Here is a 16,459-nt window from a genome sequence, read left to right as displayed (position 1 = left end):
AAGCATTCAAGGAACCTTTTGATGATAATCTTTTACAGAAAAACCTAGATGCTATATATAAATGGGCTGAGGAAAACAATATGTAATTTAATGCAGGCAAATTCCAAGCCCTCCGCTACCAGCTAATTGGTGCCCAGAAGCCGCAACAACGATACTGTGGACCAAAAGGAGCGTCAATCCTAGAGTCACATACAACGTGTGATCTAAGGATTGATATGAGCAACGATGCCTCGTTTCATGTGTACATCGCTAAGATGGCGACAGTGTGCAGGTGAAGGACCAGACTGATTCTGAGAACCGTCTGAACAAGGGACCAGGAAACTATACTAGTTCTATGGAGAACATTTGTACTCGGACATCTGGACTACTATTCTCAATTGTGGTCACCATGCATTGTCCACCTTATTCTCTCGACCTTGCTCCTTCAGATTACCATTTGTTTCGTAGTTTACAGAATTATTTGGGGGACATAACTTTCGCAAGCCAGGAGATCGAAATTGACATTTCAGAGTTCTTCGCTTTGAAACCAAGAGTTTTACATTGACGGATTAAAAAGCTTGTAAATAGATGGAAGGAAGTCATAGATAATCAGGGAAAGTACATTGATGATTGGTGGCATTCCGTCGGTTACGACGACGAGGGTTCCAGTTGATCCCATCAACGGAACAGTCTGCTCGTAAAATTAACGTGGAAGTGGCTGAGCACTCCACAGGCACGTGTACTCTTAACATTTGATCACTTGTTTTCTTTATTCAAAATTCGGACAGAACTTATGGGATGACCTGATATATATTTATCTCTTATTATAAAAGGCAGATTTTATCTGCCTCCCTTTGTCAGTTATAGAAATCTACAATATAGGATTTCTTCAATTACAATTTACCTAGCATTTTAAAGAGTAGAATGCATCGGGTTTTGCCAGGTCCAGTTTTTAAAATTTAAACTCCAATTAAGCAAAATTTACAGAAAACTCACATTCTGGTGTGTATGTCAAATGCTTTTCTTAGTCTGGTTTACAGCACACGCAAACGCACACACACAGTGTGCAACGAATAAAGTGAAACTAGATGTAATATTTGTTTCTGTCTATCACGCTGATAGATGCATGAGTAAAATGTATGGCAAGCTAACAGATAAGAGTGAGTGAAAATGTTCTTGGAAGAGAGTAAATAGCGACAGAGTGATTTGAGGAAGACTAAACTGAAAGTATGAAACAGTGTTTATGTATAACAGACAACACTTATATAAACCCTTTCGTTACCAAACCGCCCGAATTTACCTATTCATATTTAAATGAGAATATCAGAGTAAATCTCTTTAGTACATTCGTGAAAACACGTATTATACTTCGTAAACACTTCAAATACAGTTTTGTACAAAAATCGAAGTGTAATTTTAATTCCGTGAATTATGGGAGATTTTTTTCCGAAATTTGTTCCTATTGTGTTTTCAAAATTTGTAATTCTGACAAAAAAATGGATACGAATTTCATTATATCAAGCAGCGAGTCAGAATTCGAAGGATTTTCTACTGAAGACCTTCATAAATCTAACTCTATGACTGAAAAAAAAAAGCATCTTTATATAAGAGTGAAGTTGTGTGTCTGTCTCCTACGATTTAGATTCGTAACTACTCCCACATTTTGCGGTGCAGTTTAACCAAAAGCGGGTATCTTATAGTCGTGATTCATATCGAGCCCTTCTGGGTATTAGCGCGCGTCTACGATGAGTCTACGATTTAAAAAAAATTTACCATCATATTTTTCCATTTTAATGCATTTTTTTCGCTTTTATATAAGGGAAGTAACTCTCTAAAAATATCTACGATGTGTCAACGATTTTTAAAAAAATTTACCTTAATTTTTTTTCAATTTTTAATGCATTTTTTTGCTATTTTTTGGCTATAACTCTCTAAAAATGCTTATATAGTTATTTCCCTTACAACCCGAGCAACGCCGGGCGATACTGCTAATGTATATATATGTATGATTATATATGTGTGTGTGTGTGTATTGATAGAAATGGTAAGACAACAAAAGAATGAAAGAGACCTCGATATTATGTAAATAGAGGAATTTATCTGTAAATATAATATGTGACAATTATTCCGTAGCCATGATAAAACTCCGAGTTTCGGATGTCGGGGCGGAAACCCACGCCGCATTTTTCCGATGGCCAGATAACTAAAGAGATGGCGGCGTGGGTTTCCGCCCCGACATCCGAAACTCGGAGTTTTATCATGGCTACCGAATAATTGTCACATATTATATTTACAGATATATATATATATATATAAATAACTGCCTTCAGATTGGTTTCTATTGTGACCTTGAGATCAAAAGAATTCCGAGTATACGTTAGATTTTTCAAAAGCTTATCAAGTGTGTGGCCATTCGTCCTCCTTCATACAGAAAATTACAGAGAAAATTGCCAAAGCATTTTCCGTGTTAGAAAATTCACATTGAAGTGAGTGACATCTAATATAGGCTTTAAATATCTCGATATGCCAGAATCGAATCTTAATGAATGAAGAGGGATTCTGGTTTACCCCAACTAGCACACTGGGAGAATAATTTGATAGAAATGGTTAATATGGAAGTAGAAATGGAGATAGGTAATTATTTATGTCGGAAAGAAAATGAAAGTGGTGGAAATTGGGAGATAAACTGAAAAAATATGGAGAGATATTTGGTGAAAGCGAAGTAGAAGCAGTCGTTAAAAAAAAAAAACATTTACAAACATGAAAACAACACAAAGCATAATAGGGAATTTAAAAAAAAAAAACAATGGTTTTTAAATGTTTGCCCAAGGCTGGCAATTTTAAGGGAGGGGTTAAGTCATGTAGATCGACCTCAGTGTCCAACTGGTATTTATTTAATGAACCCTGGAAGGATAAAAGGCAAAGATGACCTGGGTGGAATTTAGAATCCGAACGTAAAGAGACGGAATAAACGCCGCTAAGCATTTTGTCTGACTAACGATTCTGCAAACTCTCTGCATTGAAAAATAAGAAGTAAAAAATACAAAAGAAATTTAAAATTATTGATGAAAATATGTCTGGCGACATTAAGGCTAGTAAAAGTCTAGATTTCATTCAATTCTATACAAATTTTAACTGGAGCTTCTATGAAAAAGAGAGTAATGTTTTTACTGAATAATGTAAAAATTGGACTCGCTTTACAAATACTGAGTGATCTTTCTTTTGTCTAATAGCTCATGGTAAACCATTTCCTATCATATCTCTCACCCACACCATTCTTTCTCTCCCTCTTTCCTTCTTGCTTTCTCTCTCTATTTCATTGTATATATGTGTGTGTGTATATATATATATATGTATGTATTTATACATACATATATGTGTATATATATATATATATATATATATATATATTATATATATATATATATATATTATATATATATATATAATATATATATATATATATATATATATATATATATATATATATATGTATGTGTGTATGTATATATGCATTCGTACGTGTGTATGAATGTATATGTGTGCGTAAAATTTATGATATTTAAGAGTATGTGTCTATGTGTTATATGCAGATATATATATATATATATATATATGCAAATACATTACAAAAATGATAGTTGTCCGTAAATTAGAATAAAAAGCTTGCTCTAAAGAGAAACTTGAGCAATGATACTTCATATTGTCGAATAGTATATTGCAGATTATATCATACAAAGGGTCAGAAGATTACTGGCGATTTCACATTATACATACACACACACACATACACGCACACATACATACACACACATCCACATACATACACACACACATACACGCACACATACATACACACACACATACACGCACACATACATACATACATACACACACACACACACACACGCACACATACATATATACACACACACATTCATACATACATACATACATACAAACAAAAATTAAGGAAATCTGAAACTCCGGAGAATAGCTGTGAAAACAACTTAGAAAATTGAATAAAGATACCCTTATAAGACAGAAATTGAATAAAGATACCCTTATAAGACAGAAATTGAATAAAGATACCCTTATAAGACAGAAATTGAATAAAGATACCCTTAAAAGACCAGCAATCTGCTACAGATAATGGAATTCTATACATCGTTCAATTCTCTGTAGCGGATTGCTAGTCATTTTTTCCCCGTCTTTTAAGGGTATTTTTCTCATTTTTACCTGATCTTCTAAGCTATTTTCGAGACTTCCTTAATTCAAATATATACATATTAGGAAGTTAAAAGTTATGGCCGGTCATAGAGCCACCATTAGTTTCGCACCTGTAAATACTTAGCAATGTAGGTGACTCGTCAGACCCAAAGCCACATAAACTCTCTTGAACTACAAGAAGAAGTACATAACGGTCAGTAGGGTTTGTAAACGAAAACTAATTGTCCGTGATGTGGTTATCCCCTTTACATCGGCTCCGGCCATGATATTCGAAGGAGCTGTGGAGGAACTACTCAGCGAATGGAGTGTTCCAAGTCTGAAGTCGGAAGCGTTTTAGAAGAAAGCATTGAGTGAATACCCATTTCCCGAAGGTTAAAAATGTACCCGGATCGTGTGTATAATCTGAAAACTCCACTGTTACTCAGGGTTTCCCATTCAATCATCAAACAGTATTAAAGCGCCGAACATAAGTTGACAGTTTTTGTACAAAAATATTTAAAATGCATTGTAGATTTTTACATTAATTACTTTATTTTCTCCTTTGCACAGTCATTATGTCTACCCTATATATATATATATATATATATATATATATATATATATATTATATATATATATATATATATATATATATATATATATTAGAAGGTTTGGAGATAATGTACAGGTATTTTATATTAGAAGAAATGAGGTACTCAGAAATTCGGATGGTTTTATATTTACAGATATTTATTTGTATATTACATGTTTTTATACATCACATATTAGCGCTTTCGTCCATTCTAGTGGAGTTTTCAAATTGAACTAAGTTCTTGGGGAAAATTTGACTATTTTTATAGTGTTATTGAGTGTGTAGTGGTGGGGAGGGATATAAGATAGTACAAGAGGGTGAGGAATGGGGAGAAAGTGAGAGAGAGCATGTGTGTGTGTGTGTGTTTGTGTTTTTGTATCTGAATGAAGTGTTAAAGAAAAAGAATGAAAGGAAGAAAAGGGAGAGAAAGAAGAAAAATTGTTTTGTTGGTCTGTTTGTAGCTGGTCAGGATGTTTACTCCAAGGGGGGGATGTCACTTTTCAAAAAATTGTCTGGATTTCTTTTTTATCATTGTCTAGTGAGAGAGAGAGTGTGTGTGTGTGTGTGTCTGAAAGGGATATTAAAGAAAAAGAAGGAAAGGAGGAAGAAGGGGAGAAATTTATATACATATATTGGCGTTTGCTTTTATGTTCGGTTATAATAAAGACAATTTTAAATTAATCAGATGGTTTACTCTATACTTTAATAGAGTACAAAATTACAATCTGCAGTCGGACGATGACTTAGCTGGAAGTCACTGTGAGCACGTTCTAGTATTATATATATATATATATATATATATATATAACAGCGGATGTTCTAGTTGATTCGATCAACGAAATAGTCTGCTCGAGAAATTAACGTAAAATTGGTTGAGCACTCAACAGACACGCGTGCCCACGCAGTTCCCAGGGAGATTCAGCGTGATACGAAAAGTAACAAAGCTGACCCTTTAAATTACAGACACTACTTATTTTTGCCAGCTGAGTGGATTGGAGAGCAACGTGAAATGAAGGGTCTTGCTCAAGAATACAACGCGTCGCAAGATATCGAGCTTACGATCTTATAATCGTGAAGTGAATACCCTAAGTACGAATGTGTGTGTGTGTGTGTGTATATATATATATATATATATTATATATATATATATATATCATAATTAGGGTTCAGCAAAGATTTGCTTTACCACATACCGAAGTTTAGAAATAGCAGCCAAAGAACCTTAGCTATTTCTTCTACTTTAAGAAGAGCTAAGGTTCTTTGGCTGCTATTTCTAAACTTCGATATGTGGTAAAGAAAATCTTGCTGAACCCTAATTATAAAATATTGTTTAAGTTTACCGAGAAATAGTCCCTTTTCATGCCGAATTCTACTTGGTAAAATTATTGATTACTAGTTAATTAATTAATTTTAGCCTTTGTTATTATTGGTATATATATATATATACCTTAGGGGTTAGCCATATTGAAATGGCAAAAATACGTCACGTTGTGTTACCGCTACTGTATATAACTCACATTGATATTTATCATTGTTTGATTTCACTTTTTCAATATCAGCGACAGTGGACGCTGGAAAAAGTATAAGTATTTGTGAAGGAATTCTAATTCTCGGCGACAACTATGATTGTCACACGCTGACGAGAGGTCAATACCTCGAAACTCGAGTCCGTGTGTATCATAAGTTGAAGACGGGAAGGATGACTTCCCTTTGCAAATACTGACAGGACACAGAAAGTGTGTCTATGGCCAGCACGAGGAGTGTGTCCTCCTGGGGCTAAAAACTACAGTAGCATCCACCCTTAGGGGTTAGCCATATTGAAATGGCAAAAATACGTCACGTATATATATATATATATATATTTATCTTTTCTACAATAGGCACAGGCCCTGAAAATTAGAAGTAGTGGACTAGCCAATTACATAGGCCCCAGGTTTCATCTGGTACTTCTTTCCTCGACCCCGAAAAATGAAAGGGAAAGTCGACGTCGGTTGTAGATGAACTCAGAACGTAAAGCCGGGAGAAACGCCACTTTGCATTTTGTCAGCCAACTCACTGTCTTGTCTGCGTGCGTGTGTGAGTGTGTGAGTGACACTAAGCAGAATATAAAATAAATACATTAAAACAATATCCATCTTTTACTTCCTTTGTCCTTTTAGTACTGTGAAATGCGAATGGCAGATAACGACCAAAAATGCCGATGAACTCGTAAAGCTTGAAGTAGCTTTCTCCTCCTTAGATAACTCAACGAACTGTGACGACAACTATATAGCTGTGTACGACGGTAAGTGCTCTTGATTTTCGTCAATGAAGTTAAGGCTGCCATGAAGCAGATGTGCTAGAACATCAAATCAAATCATTTTCGACATATTATATCTCACTCTTTGGGCTCTCAGTTCAGAACCTACTTTGCTTTTCAGCCCTCCTTATTAACAAAGTTTTGTTCAGTCGTCTCACGGAATTAATTAAGAGAAAGAACCAGAAAAAGTGAGTTTACATTACTTCGCCACTATTCTCTGGAACTGGCAGCAATCAATACTGAATAATCTTCTGTTAACTCCAAGCTATCTCTCTCTCTCTCTCTCTCTCTATATATATATATATATATATATATATATATATATATATATATATAAAGTCGTTTATGAATTTGTTTTACAAGTTTCCTGATATGAAATCGTGAAAACGTCTGTTGTAACAAATATTGTTATATTTTGGGTCGGTCCACTTTTCTCTGGTCTGTGTTCTTATCTGCGTAGATAAGGTTACATGTCATAGAAAGACAGAATGGACTAAAGAAAACAGAAGACGCGTGGGATGGAAGGTCACAGAAGAGGTCATAGGTGTGTGATTAAACATTTCCAAACAATGGTCAGTAATAAACAAGTGAAGAACGATTATATAATGCATGTGCTTGTTTGGCAATAAAAATGAAATGACCATCCCGTAATATAACAATGTATATATATATATATATATATATATATATATATATATATATATATACCTGCACAATTATATGCACACATATATATACTTATGTGTGTGTGTATTTACATATGTTAATATATGTATATATGCATATAGGCGCAGCGTGGCTGTCTGTGGTAAAAAGCTCGCTTCCCAACCACATGGATCCGGGTTCAGTCCCACTGCGTGGAACCTTGGGCAAGTTTATTCTACTATAGACTCGGACCGACCAAAGCCTTGTGAGTGGATTCGGTAGACGGAAACTGAAAGAAGCCCATCGTATATATATATATATATATATATATATATATATATATATATGTATGTATGTATGTGTGTGTGTGTGTTTTGTCCCCCACCATCGCTTGACAACTGATGTTGGGGTGTTTACGTCCTCGTAACCTAGCGGTTCGGCAAAAGAGACCGAATAAATAAGTACTAGGCTTACGAAGAATATGTCTTGGGGTCGATTTGTTCGACTAAAGACGGTGCTCCAGCATAGCTGCAGTCACATGACTGAAACAAGTAAAAGGATAAAGAAAGAAAGAATATAAATATATAAAACAAAGTTATTTTATTCCACACGGGTAGAAATATAGGAAAAACCCAAGTTGAAACTGCGCTGAGAAGAGTTAAAATATTTGTTATTAACATATTTCACAGTTTAAACTGATTTTCAAAAGTTTCAAATAGAAAGACGTGGCTTATGTCTCAGCTGTTTTGCTTCTGACGAGTGTTTGAAGTTCGCCTTTTTTTGTTTCTTCTTTGACGAACCGCTAGGTTCCCTGGATGTAAACTCACCGGATGTCAAGCAGTGGTGGGGTACAAACACAGACACGAAGGCACACACTCAAACGGAGGAAGTATTTGAAGGCTGAAAGGACGTCGTTGTGAGGATTGACAATGTTGAGGAATCCCCATGGAGAAATGATGTTTGGTCTATCCAAGTGGAAAGAGAACGCGTTGAAGAAATTTTCGCCAAATTTGCTATATTTAATATGTCTAGAGAAAGAAGTGCTGCTTGTGATAGTAATTTATCTCTGTACACGTAGATTTCAGTTCGGTAGTTCGAAGCAGAGACAACAAAGCCGCCGGGTTGGTCTGCTTAGTGAATGTTGGAGACGAAGTAGCTGAAGTTAATGGCAGGAGTGGTTTCTGAGCCGAAAGTGATATCCAATGTTTAGTGTTGGAGATTTGTTTCCAGTAGTGGCTGATGAAGTTTTACGATATTTTGTTAATCTGTTCGCCGGCCCAGAAATGGCGTTTCAGAAACTTCAAGAAATTCTTATGAGTGCCAGGAAAATGCTAATTATTTTAATGAATATAAACACTTTTCTTAACCATAATACACACCCATGCGCACAATGTGTGTGCAAAGTTTATATACAAGTGTGAGAGAGAGAAAGAAAGCAAACGGAGAGTGTATAGTTTCTAATGGTGCGTTTCATTTTTGCGTGTTTGCTTTATATTTGTGTAGATTCATTGAACATTTTAGCTTAACATCTCTAGATTTACGTGCAATATATACATGTGTATATATTGCATTTATATTGGGGTATATATAGGTGTTGATTTTGTTCTATAAGTGTATATATTTATGATGTGCGATAGTTTAATGTGCACGTGTATTTATGTTTCCGTGGAATGTGAATTTTACTGCAGCTGTGAATGGTATGTCAGTAGCAGAACATATGTGTATATATCATTGCTGCGTGTTTATGTCATTCTACGTATACGTCATTCTATGTGTATATATATACCATTGCTGCGTGTGTAGATGATTACGCATTGTTCCTCATGGCGCAGCGGCAGACATTAAGCTGAATGAATCCTCATCTTTTTGCAATCCTGACAGCAGCTCCTGCTTCTCTTTGTCAGAAAAATGGCAGTGATTTTCATAGAAACTGCCCAATTTTCCTGCTTTACTGCTTACAAATCGTGCAATAGCTCAGCAGACATGCAATTCAATTCAAGTCAAGAAGAAAGAAAAGATACATAAAATGCCCTTCCCACTACCCTCTTTGTAACCCTTTTTCTTCTTCATCTCCCTCCCTTTCAGCATATTTTCCTATTATTTCTTTTTCTTTCTTCTGCTTTCTCTTCGTTTTTCATCCTTTCTTTTCTTTCCTCTGAAACAAATTTTAAAGAAATCGAATCCTTACACCAAGTAAAGAAAATATTGATAAATAATCCATAAAAGTCTTGCTAGGAATTTTTAAGACAATAAGCCCGAAATATCTACTCTTGTTTTCGAGGAAGAAAAGTAACCGCAAATACGGAAATATAGAAGATAGAAGGAAAATACTCTTAGAAAGAGGGAAGGGAAATGAAGATTTTAGTGTGTGTGTGTATATATATATATATATATATATATATATATATATATTTCCTCTATTTACATAATATTGAGGTCTCTTTCTTTCTTTTGTTATCTTACCGTTTTATCAATATATATATATATATATAATATATATATATATATAAACACCTACACACACATACATACAAGCAAAGACACGCACACATGTATGTATACATACGTACATGCATATACACAACTGCAATCTACTCAATTGGCTTTCTTACTGTTTGCATCGACTCAATTCACTCACAAACAAACTATTTCTGTGGCCTCGGTTGATTCGCGTCTATAGAAAACGATATTTGCCCCTCAAGGCATGGTACATATATTCATGTATACACCATTAATACAAACAGTAAATGGAAACAGGAATGAGATGAATTCAGAAAAAGATATATTTGACGAGGGCTGCTGGCAAAACCGACTGAATTTTTTTTTATGTATATATATTTTTTCTAAGTGCAAAAAAATTAACGTAATTCTAGTAAAAAGAAAGCAGACATTAAACACCTCTCAAATCCATTTTGCAATCCTTTCTTTGTGCCTCCTTTATAGCTTACACATAAATTGCTATCATTTCCCCTCTTACCGTTTATGTTTTGTGCAGTTTCCCCCCATTCGGGAGCACAGAATCGACAAATTATGTCGTCATTCCTCTAACGTTGCTTGGCTGAGTGTTTGGTCACAACAAACAAATCAACATGTGATCACTAACCCATGGACTTAACGGTCAAAAGTCATCTAGCAAGAAATCTCCACCTAAATTCGACCAGGAGATAAGAAGCAACACAAATGTCGATGGTTGCTAATTATCGAAAATAATGATTTAAAGGACAAGAAACGTCGGATCCAGGAGATTTTACTGTTTTCAATTAGGTGTAAAAATAAAGAAAAATTCTAAAGTCTAAAGTAAATTGATAAAACCGGAACGCAATCGTGTTTTTTAATGAAATCTAAACCTACACACACACGTATGTATGTAGACAGACAGGCAGACAGACAGACAGACAGACAGACAGACAGACAGACAGACAGACAGACAGACAGACAGACAGACAGATAGATAGATAGATAGACAGACTTGTTCCCGACCACTTCTATGCACTCTGGCCAATACAATTATTGACCAAATTTGTTCCTTAAAAAAGAAAGCTATGATAATCATTGTGTCCAAAAACGGGAGAGTAACGCATAGATGCATCTTCTAGAAGTATAGTTGCCTCATGTCTTCATTACAGCTTTTAGTCGAACTTAAATGAAAACTTTCAATGAGAGGAATCTTTCTGTAAAACTTATCAAAATTAGTTCTGTAGACAAAATATATTTTAGGCAAAAAACGAATGATCAATCGGAACTACAGTAATGCCTGATGGCGTCTTTAAAGCAAAGTAACGTCGTTAAAATTTCAGAGTCCAGTTTTCTGAAGAGATCTACTGGAGAGCAATTTAATACTTAAAATTGCATCAAAATTGGTCAAGTAAAAAATTTATAGGGGCGAAAAGTGATCAAATTTGAAGATGATCACTCGAGGACTGAACTCTAAATATACCTATTCACACATACACACAATATGTGTTCCGAAAGTAATGGAAAGCCGGGTATAACATAGGTCATTCAAATTGCAAGAGGTTGGTATAGTTTGACTTTTTGTATTCCTCTTTGCAGAAAATAATAGGTTCGAAGCCCAAGCATTGTGGCGTCGTTGAAGAGGAAGCGTGCAACGAGGAGTGTTTGGCAAGTATGGAAGTCTTCAGGTTGCAGAAACGACACCAGTGGCGAGAGCAATGTGCATAGAAGACACGTGAAATTTTAAAAAGTGGCAACTAGTGTTGTAGAAAGTCCATACTGTGCTAGACCATCGAATGCGACCACTGACATGAACTGCCAGAGGAAAAGTCGAAATGGCCCGCGAGGACATACGAGTCACATGCTTTAAACTTGCTGCACAACTACACTGTGGTTAGAATACATTACAGGAGATGGCGGGAGTTTTTGAATATCGGAAAATGTGTACAAAGTGAGTACCTCCGGCGTTGGCACTTGATTCGAGGGACAGAAGAATGGACATTTCCTCTATGGTGCTGAAAGTGTTTGAAACCAATAAAAGCATGTTTTTCCGATTATGTGAAAATCATGCAACGTTGCCGTATTTTTATGTGCCAGAAACGAAATCTCATCTCATCTGGAATGGTGACACATTTTTCAGGGCTTAGAGAGTTCAAGAATCAGCGATTCGCACAGAAAGTCATTGCGACTGTTTTTTTAAACATGACAGGAACGCATTCTTGTTGCTGTTTTGGAACCTGGCTGACCGTTGAAAAGCGAACGGTTCATTTACACAGTCAAACAATTAGAAAATTCATTAAGAGAAAGAGAAAAGACAAGGATCAGGAAACGATTTTTATTTACCACGGCAACGCATGATCACTCACTTCTTGAAGAACTAATCAAAAATGAAGAAATTGGGGCTGGTCAGTGGTCCCCATCAGCCTTGCACTTTGGATCTGGCAACTCCCTTTCCCATGGCGTACCGGCATAATGACAGACGCTCGACAGAAACAAGGAACGCATTAGCACAGTTGCTTCCACACCTCGGAACTAATCCACACCGAAATAGGCAAAATTTTGAGAAGGCGAAGCAGATTTAAAATTTCTTCATCGTCAAAGACTTAAATGTTTCAAATGATCGTAACAGAAAAAAAAATATGGCAATATCCCGCTCCCCTCACATCCACAATATATTACACATTGTAAAATGAAAAGTGAGGTCGGGATTAAAAAAGGTGGCGAACACATCGTTATATATTTTTAAAATTACCATCGTAGGAATGGCTGTGTGGTAAGTAGATTGCTTACCAACTACATGGGTATGAGTTCAGTCCCACTGCGTGGCACCTGGGGCAAGTGTCTTCTAATATATTGCCTCGGGCCGATTAAAGCCTTGTGAGTGGATTTGATAGACGGAAACTGAAAGAAGCCCGTCGTATATATGTATATATATTTGTATGTGTGTGTGTATATGTTTGCGTGTCTGTGTTTGTCCCCCCAACATCGCTTCACAACCGATGCTGGTGTGTTTACGTCCCCGTAACTTAGCGGTTCGGCAAAAGAGTCCGACAGAATAAGTACTAGGCTTACAAAGAATAAGTCTTGGTGTCGATCTGCTCGACTAAAGGCGGTGCTCCAGCATGGCCGCAGTCACATGACTGAAACAAGTAAAAGAGTATCATCGGAAGCATTTAAAACTCGTCCAACACGAAATCGATGAAGAAATTCGAAGAGTGATCAAGGTGTTCCCCGAGAATGGGAACGGGACCAGGTCGTCGTTGCCCCAAACTGGTCGGCCCCTACTTGTAACCATTTAATTTCTCTGCTGCTGCTGCTTCATTGGCATTCCCCACCCCTTTCTGCTTTGCGAAACATTTTTATATATTTTTACAACTTGTTGAATTGCAACATTTTCTATTTTGCTACCAGATTAAACATTTTGAAAATAACTTCACGTTTTTAAATCTTTTGTGTGTGTTTTTTTAGTTGTATTTCGTTCACTAATCATGTTTTGCGCTATAAAAACTGTTGCCTACAAAAGGAGTGTTCTATTAGGAAAAAAATGATTGGAGAAAAATGATAATATTCTTAATTAAGTGAACCTGAAAATAGTACAAGAGAAGGAAAATATTACAGCTGAAGTCGTTAATAAAATAATTCTTTTTAATATTATTTGTTGGTAATATTTGCACGCATCATTTATTCCTTTTTGATACCATTTTTATTTATTTTTCTTCTTTTACAAACTTACAGGAGCAACTACTAATGCAAAACTTTTGGGCAAAAAATGTGGCAATCAGACTCTGACGTTTGTATCTTCGAGCTGGAGTGTGTATGTAGTGCTTCAACTAAAGAAATCAAACAGAAGCAACGCGTTGCTGGCGACATTCTATTCAGAGAAAAAAGGTAAGTGTTCATGTGTGTGTGTGATCGTAAGCGTTGGATATTTTGTATTACTGGAGGATTGTACGATAAATTGAGGCTCAGCATAATTTGGACTCAGAATGTAGAGGGTAGAAAGCCTTTTGTCAAGTGCTCCACCAATTCCAAAAAACTTCGCCTAAGGTATGACTCATATCCACTATGTTTACCGAAAATTGCTCCTTCAAATACTGTATACAGAAAAAAAAACAGTCATTAAGCTAATCTCTCGGAAAAAGTTGACTCTTCCACTACAAACAGACTGAAACTCCTGCTAAACAAAGTCATTTACAAAGTTTACTATTAAGTCTACATGGAGAAAAACCGTAGCTCCGGTGACCGAAAAAGGCATACAGTTCTTCCATGATGGGGCACTGCCTTTAAGGGTTTAGTACGTCCGATGTTTATTTTAACGATGCAGGGGCAGCATTACCCGTTTACCGCTGAGTGGGCTGGTGCAGCACGAAATAAAGTGCTTTGCTGGGAATTGAAATCACGATTTCGCGGTTTGTATGTTTTGAAGCTCGCCGTCTCAGTAAAAATGACCTGGTTCTAGCGTGGACATGTATGATAAGCCTACCCACCAACTATGACTGGCCTCTTATTAACAACATAGATATTCCATACATTAATGTAGAAAGATATTTGATTTCATATAATATAAAAAGTAAACAATGAATCCGTAATATATAGAATGAAATGTGCCTATATTTCATAATATATATGCATTAATAATTAATTAAGTCTGTTGATTTACATCCCTCCCGACGTTCTGATTTCAGTGGTTTCTGCATATATGGATTGTGCTGCATCACACACATAAAAGCTTTATAATTAAGGTTTCCCAACCACATGGTTCCAGGTTCAGTCCCACTGCATGGCATCCTGCGCGAGTGTCTTCTACTAGAGCCTCGGGTCGACCAAACCTTTGTGTGTGGATTTGATAATCGGAAACTGAAAGAAGCCCGTCCTGTATATATATGCATGTGTGTGTGTATGTGTGTGTGCTTGTTGTGTCTGTATTTTTCCCCTCATCATTTCTTGACAACCAATGTTGGTGTATTTATGCCCCCGAAACTTAGCGGTTCGGCAAAAGAAACAGATAGAATAAGTACTAGGCTTACAAAGAATAAGTCCAGGGGTCGATTTCTTCGACTAAAGGCAGTGCTTCCGCATGGCCGCAGTCAAATAACTGAAACGAGTAAAAGAGTACATATTTGCATACACACACATATTCCACACACACAATATATATATATATATACATATATAATTTATATATGCAAATATATTTTTATTATATATATACATACATAATATGCATATATGGGTACAGGATATCATCAACAGTAAACAACATGAAATACGAAAACAAATGAATTCATTACGCAAACAATGAGAGAAACAAATGGAAAATAGGACAAGTAACACAAAGAACGACCCTTCATCAGTTGTCGGCTGTCTGTCTACTCCTCATTTCGAGCATTGGACGATAATATGAGCCTTCGAAGACAGTTGCTCCTATAAGTACCAAAATAAAATTTTAGATTTATGGAGGGTCCAAGTTGGGAACAAAAACAGGACAGTGGATACATAAAGGAAACCGAACGCAAACAAACATGGAGGGCCGTTAGACCAGAACGAGGGTAAAATAGCTGGAGAAATATTTTCTTTGAAAAGAGAAAAGATAGAAGAGAGAGATGGGATACGTCCAGTCCTTAGGACAGTCCTGAAGGAAAAGAAAGATGAACGATGGTCACGTGTGAACAACGAGAGATAGAAAAAGAGAAAGGGAGAAAGAGAGAGAGAAACAGATAGAAAACGGTGAAGGAGAGGCGCGCATTATCAAATCTTTATCACATATGTGGTATATTATTCATATGTATACATACACATAAATATGAATGTATTTACGTATGTGTGCGTGCGTGCGTGTGCGTGCGTGCGTGCGTGTGCGTGCGTGCGCGTGTGCGTGCGTGTGCGTGCGTGCGCGTGTGCGTGCGTGTGCGTGCGTGCGTGTGCGTGCGTGCGTGCGCGTGCGTGCGTGAGTGCGCGTGCGTGCGTGTGCGTGCGTGCGTGTGCGTGCGTACGTGTGTGTGTAAATATGTACGTATATATCTTAATTATAAAGTTTTGTATATATGTGTGTGTGATGTAGTCCATGTATGGCGAAACCACAGAATATCACAACGTGTAAGTTCGTGCGACATCTTTAAAAACGTGCAATACCTTAATCATCAAATCCAATCAATACACGTGCATCATTGTTACGTACGTTAAAGGCCTAAATACGGTGAAGTGGTTTCGAAAGTCCCCTGACTGCTTCTGCGTTATTCGAAACTGTGTCTGATGGATTTTCCCGCAGATAATATTTGCTT

The 16,459-nt window shown here is 36.4% G+C and overlaps 1 protein-coding gene across 2 annotated transcripts in view; it reads left to right on the top strand.

Moving 5' to 3' along the window:
• Positions 1-16,459, top strand: part of LOC115218654 (cubilin) — a 397,234-nt gene that overhangs the window by 302,317 nt on the left and 78,458 nt on the right. For both annotated transcript variants that reach the window (XM_036508531.1, XM_029788578.2), the window contains 2 exons: positions 6,940-7,064; positions 13,914-14,066. In XM_036508531.1, coding sequence (XP_036364424.1) covers positions 6,940-7,064; positions 13,914-14,066 — 278 coding nt within the window. The remainder of the gene's footprint in view (positions 1-6,939; positions 7,065-13,913; positions 14,067-16,459) is intronic.

Source organism: Octopus sinensis, linkage group LG13 (genome assembly GCF_006345805.1).
Source record: "Octopus sinensis linkage group LG13, ASM634580v1, whole genome shotgun sequence".
NCBI lineage: Eukaryota > Metazoa > Mollusca > Cephalopoda > Octopoda > Octopodidae > Octopus > Octopus sinensis.
The sequence above is the reverse complement of the archived record's forward strand: the minus strand, read 5'-3'. Positions and strand labels throughout refer to the sequence as shown.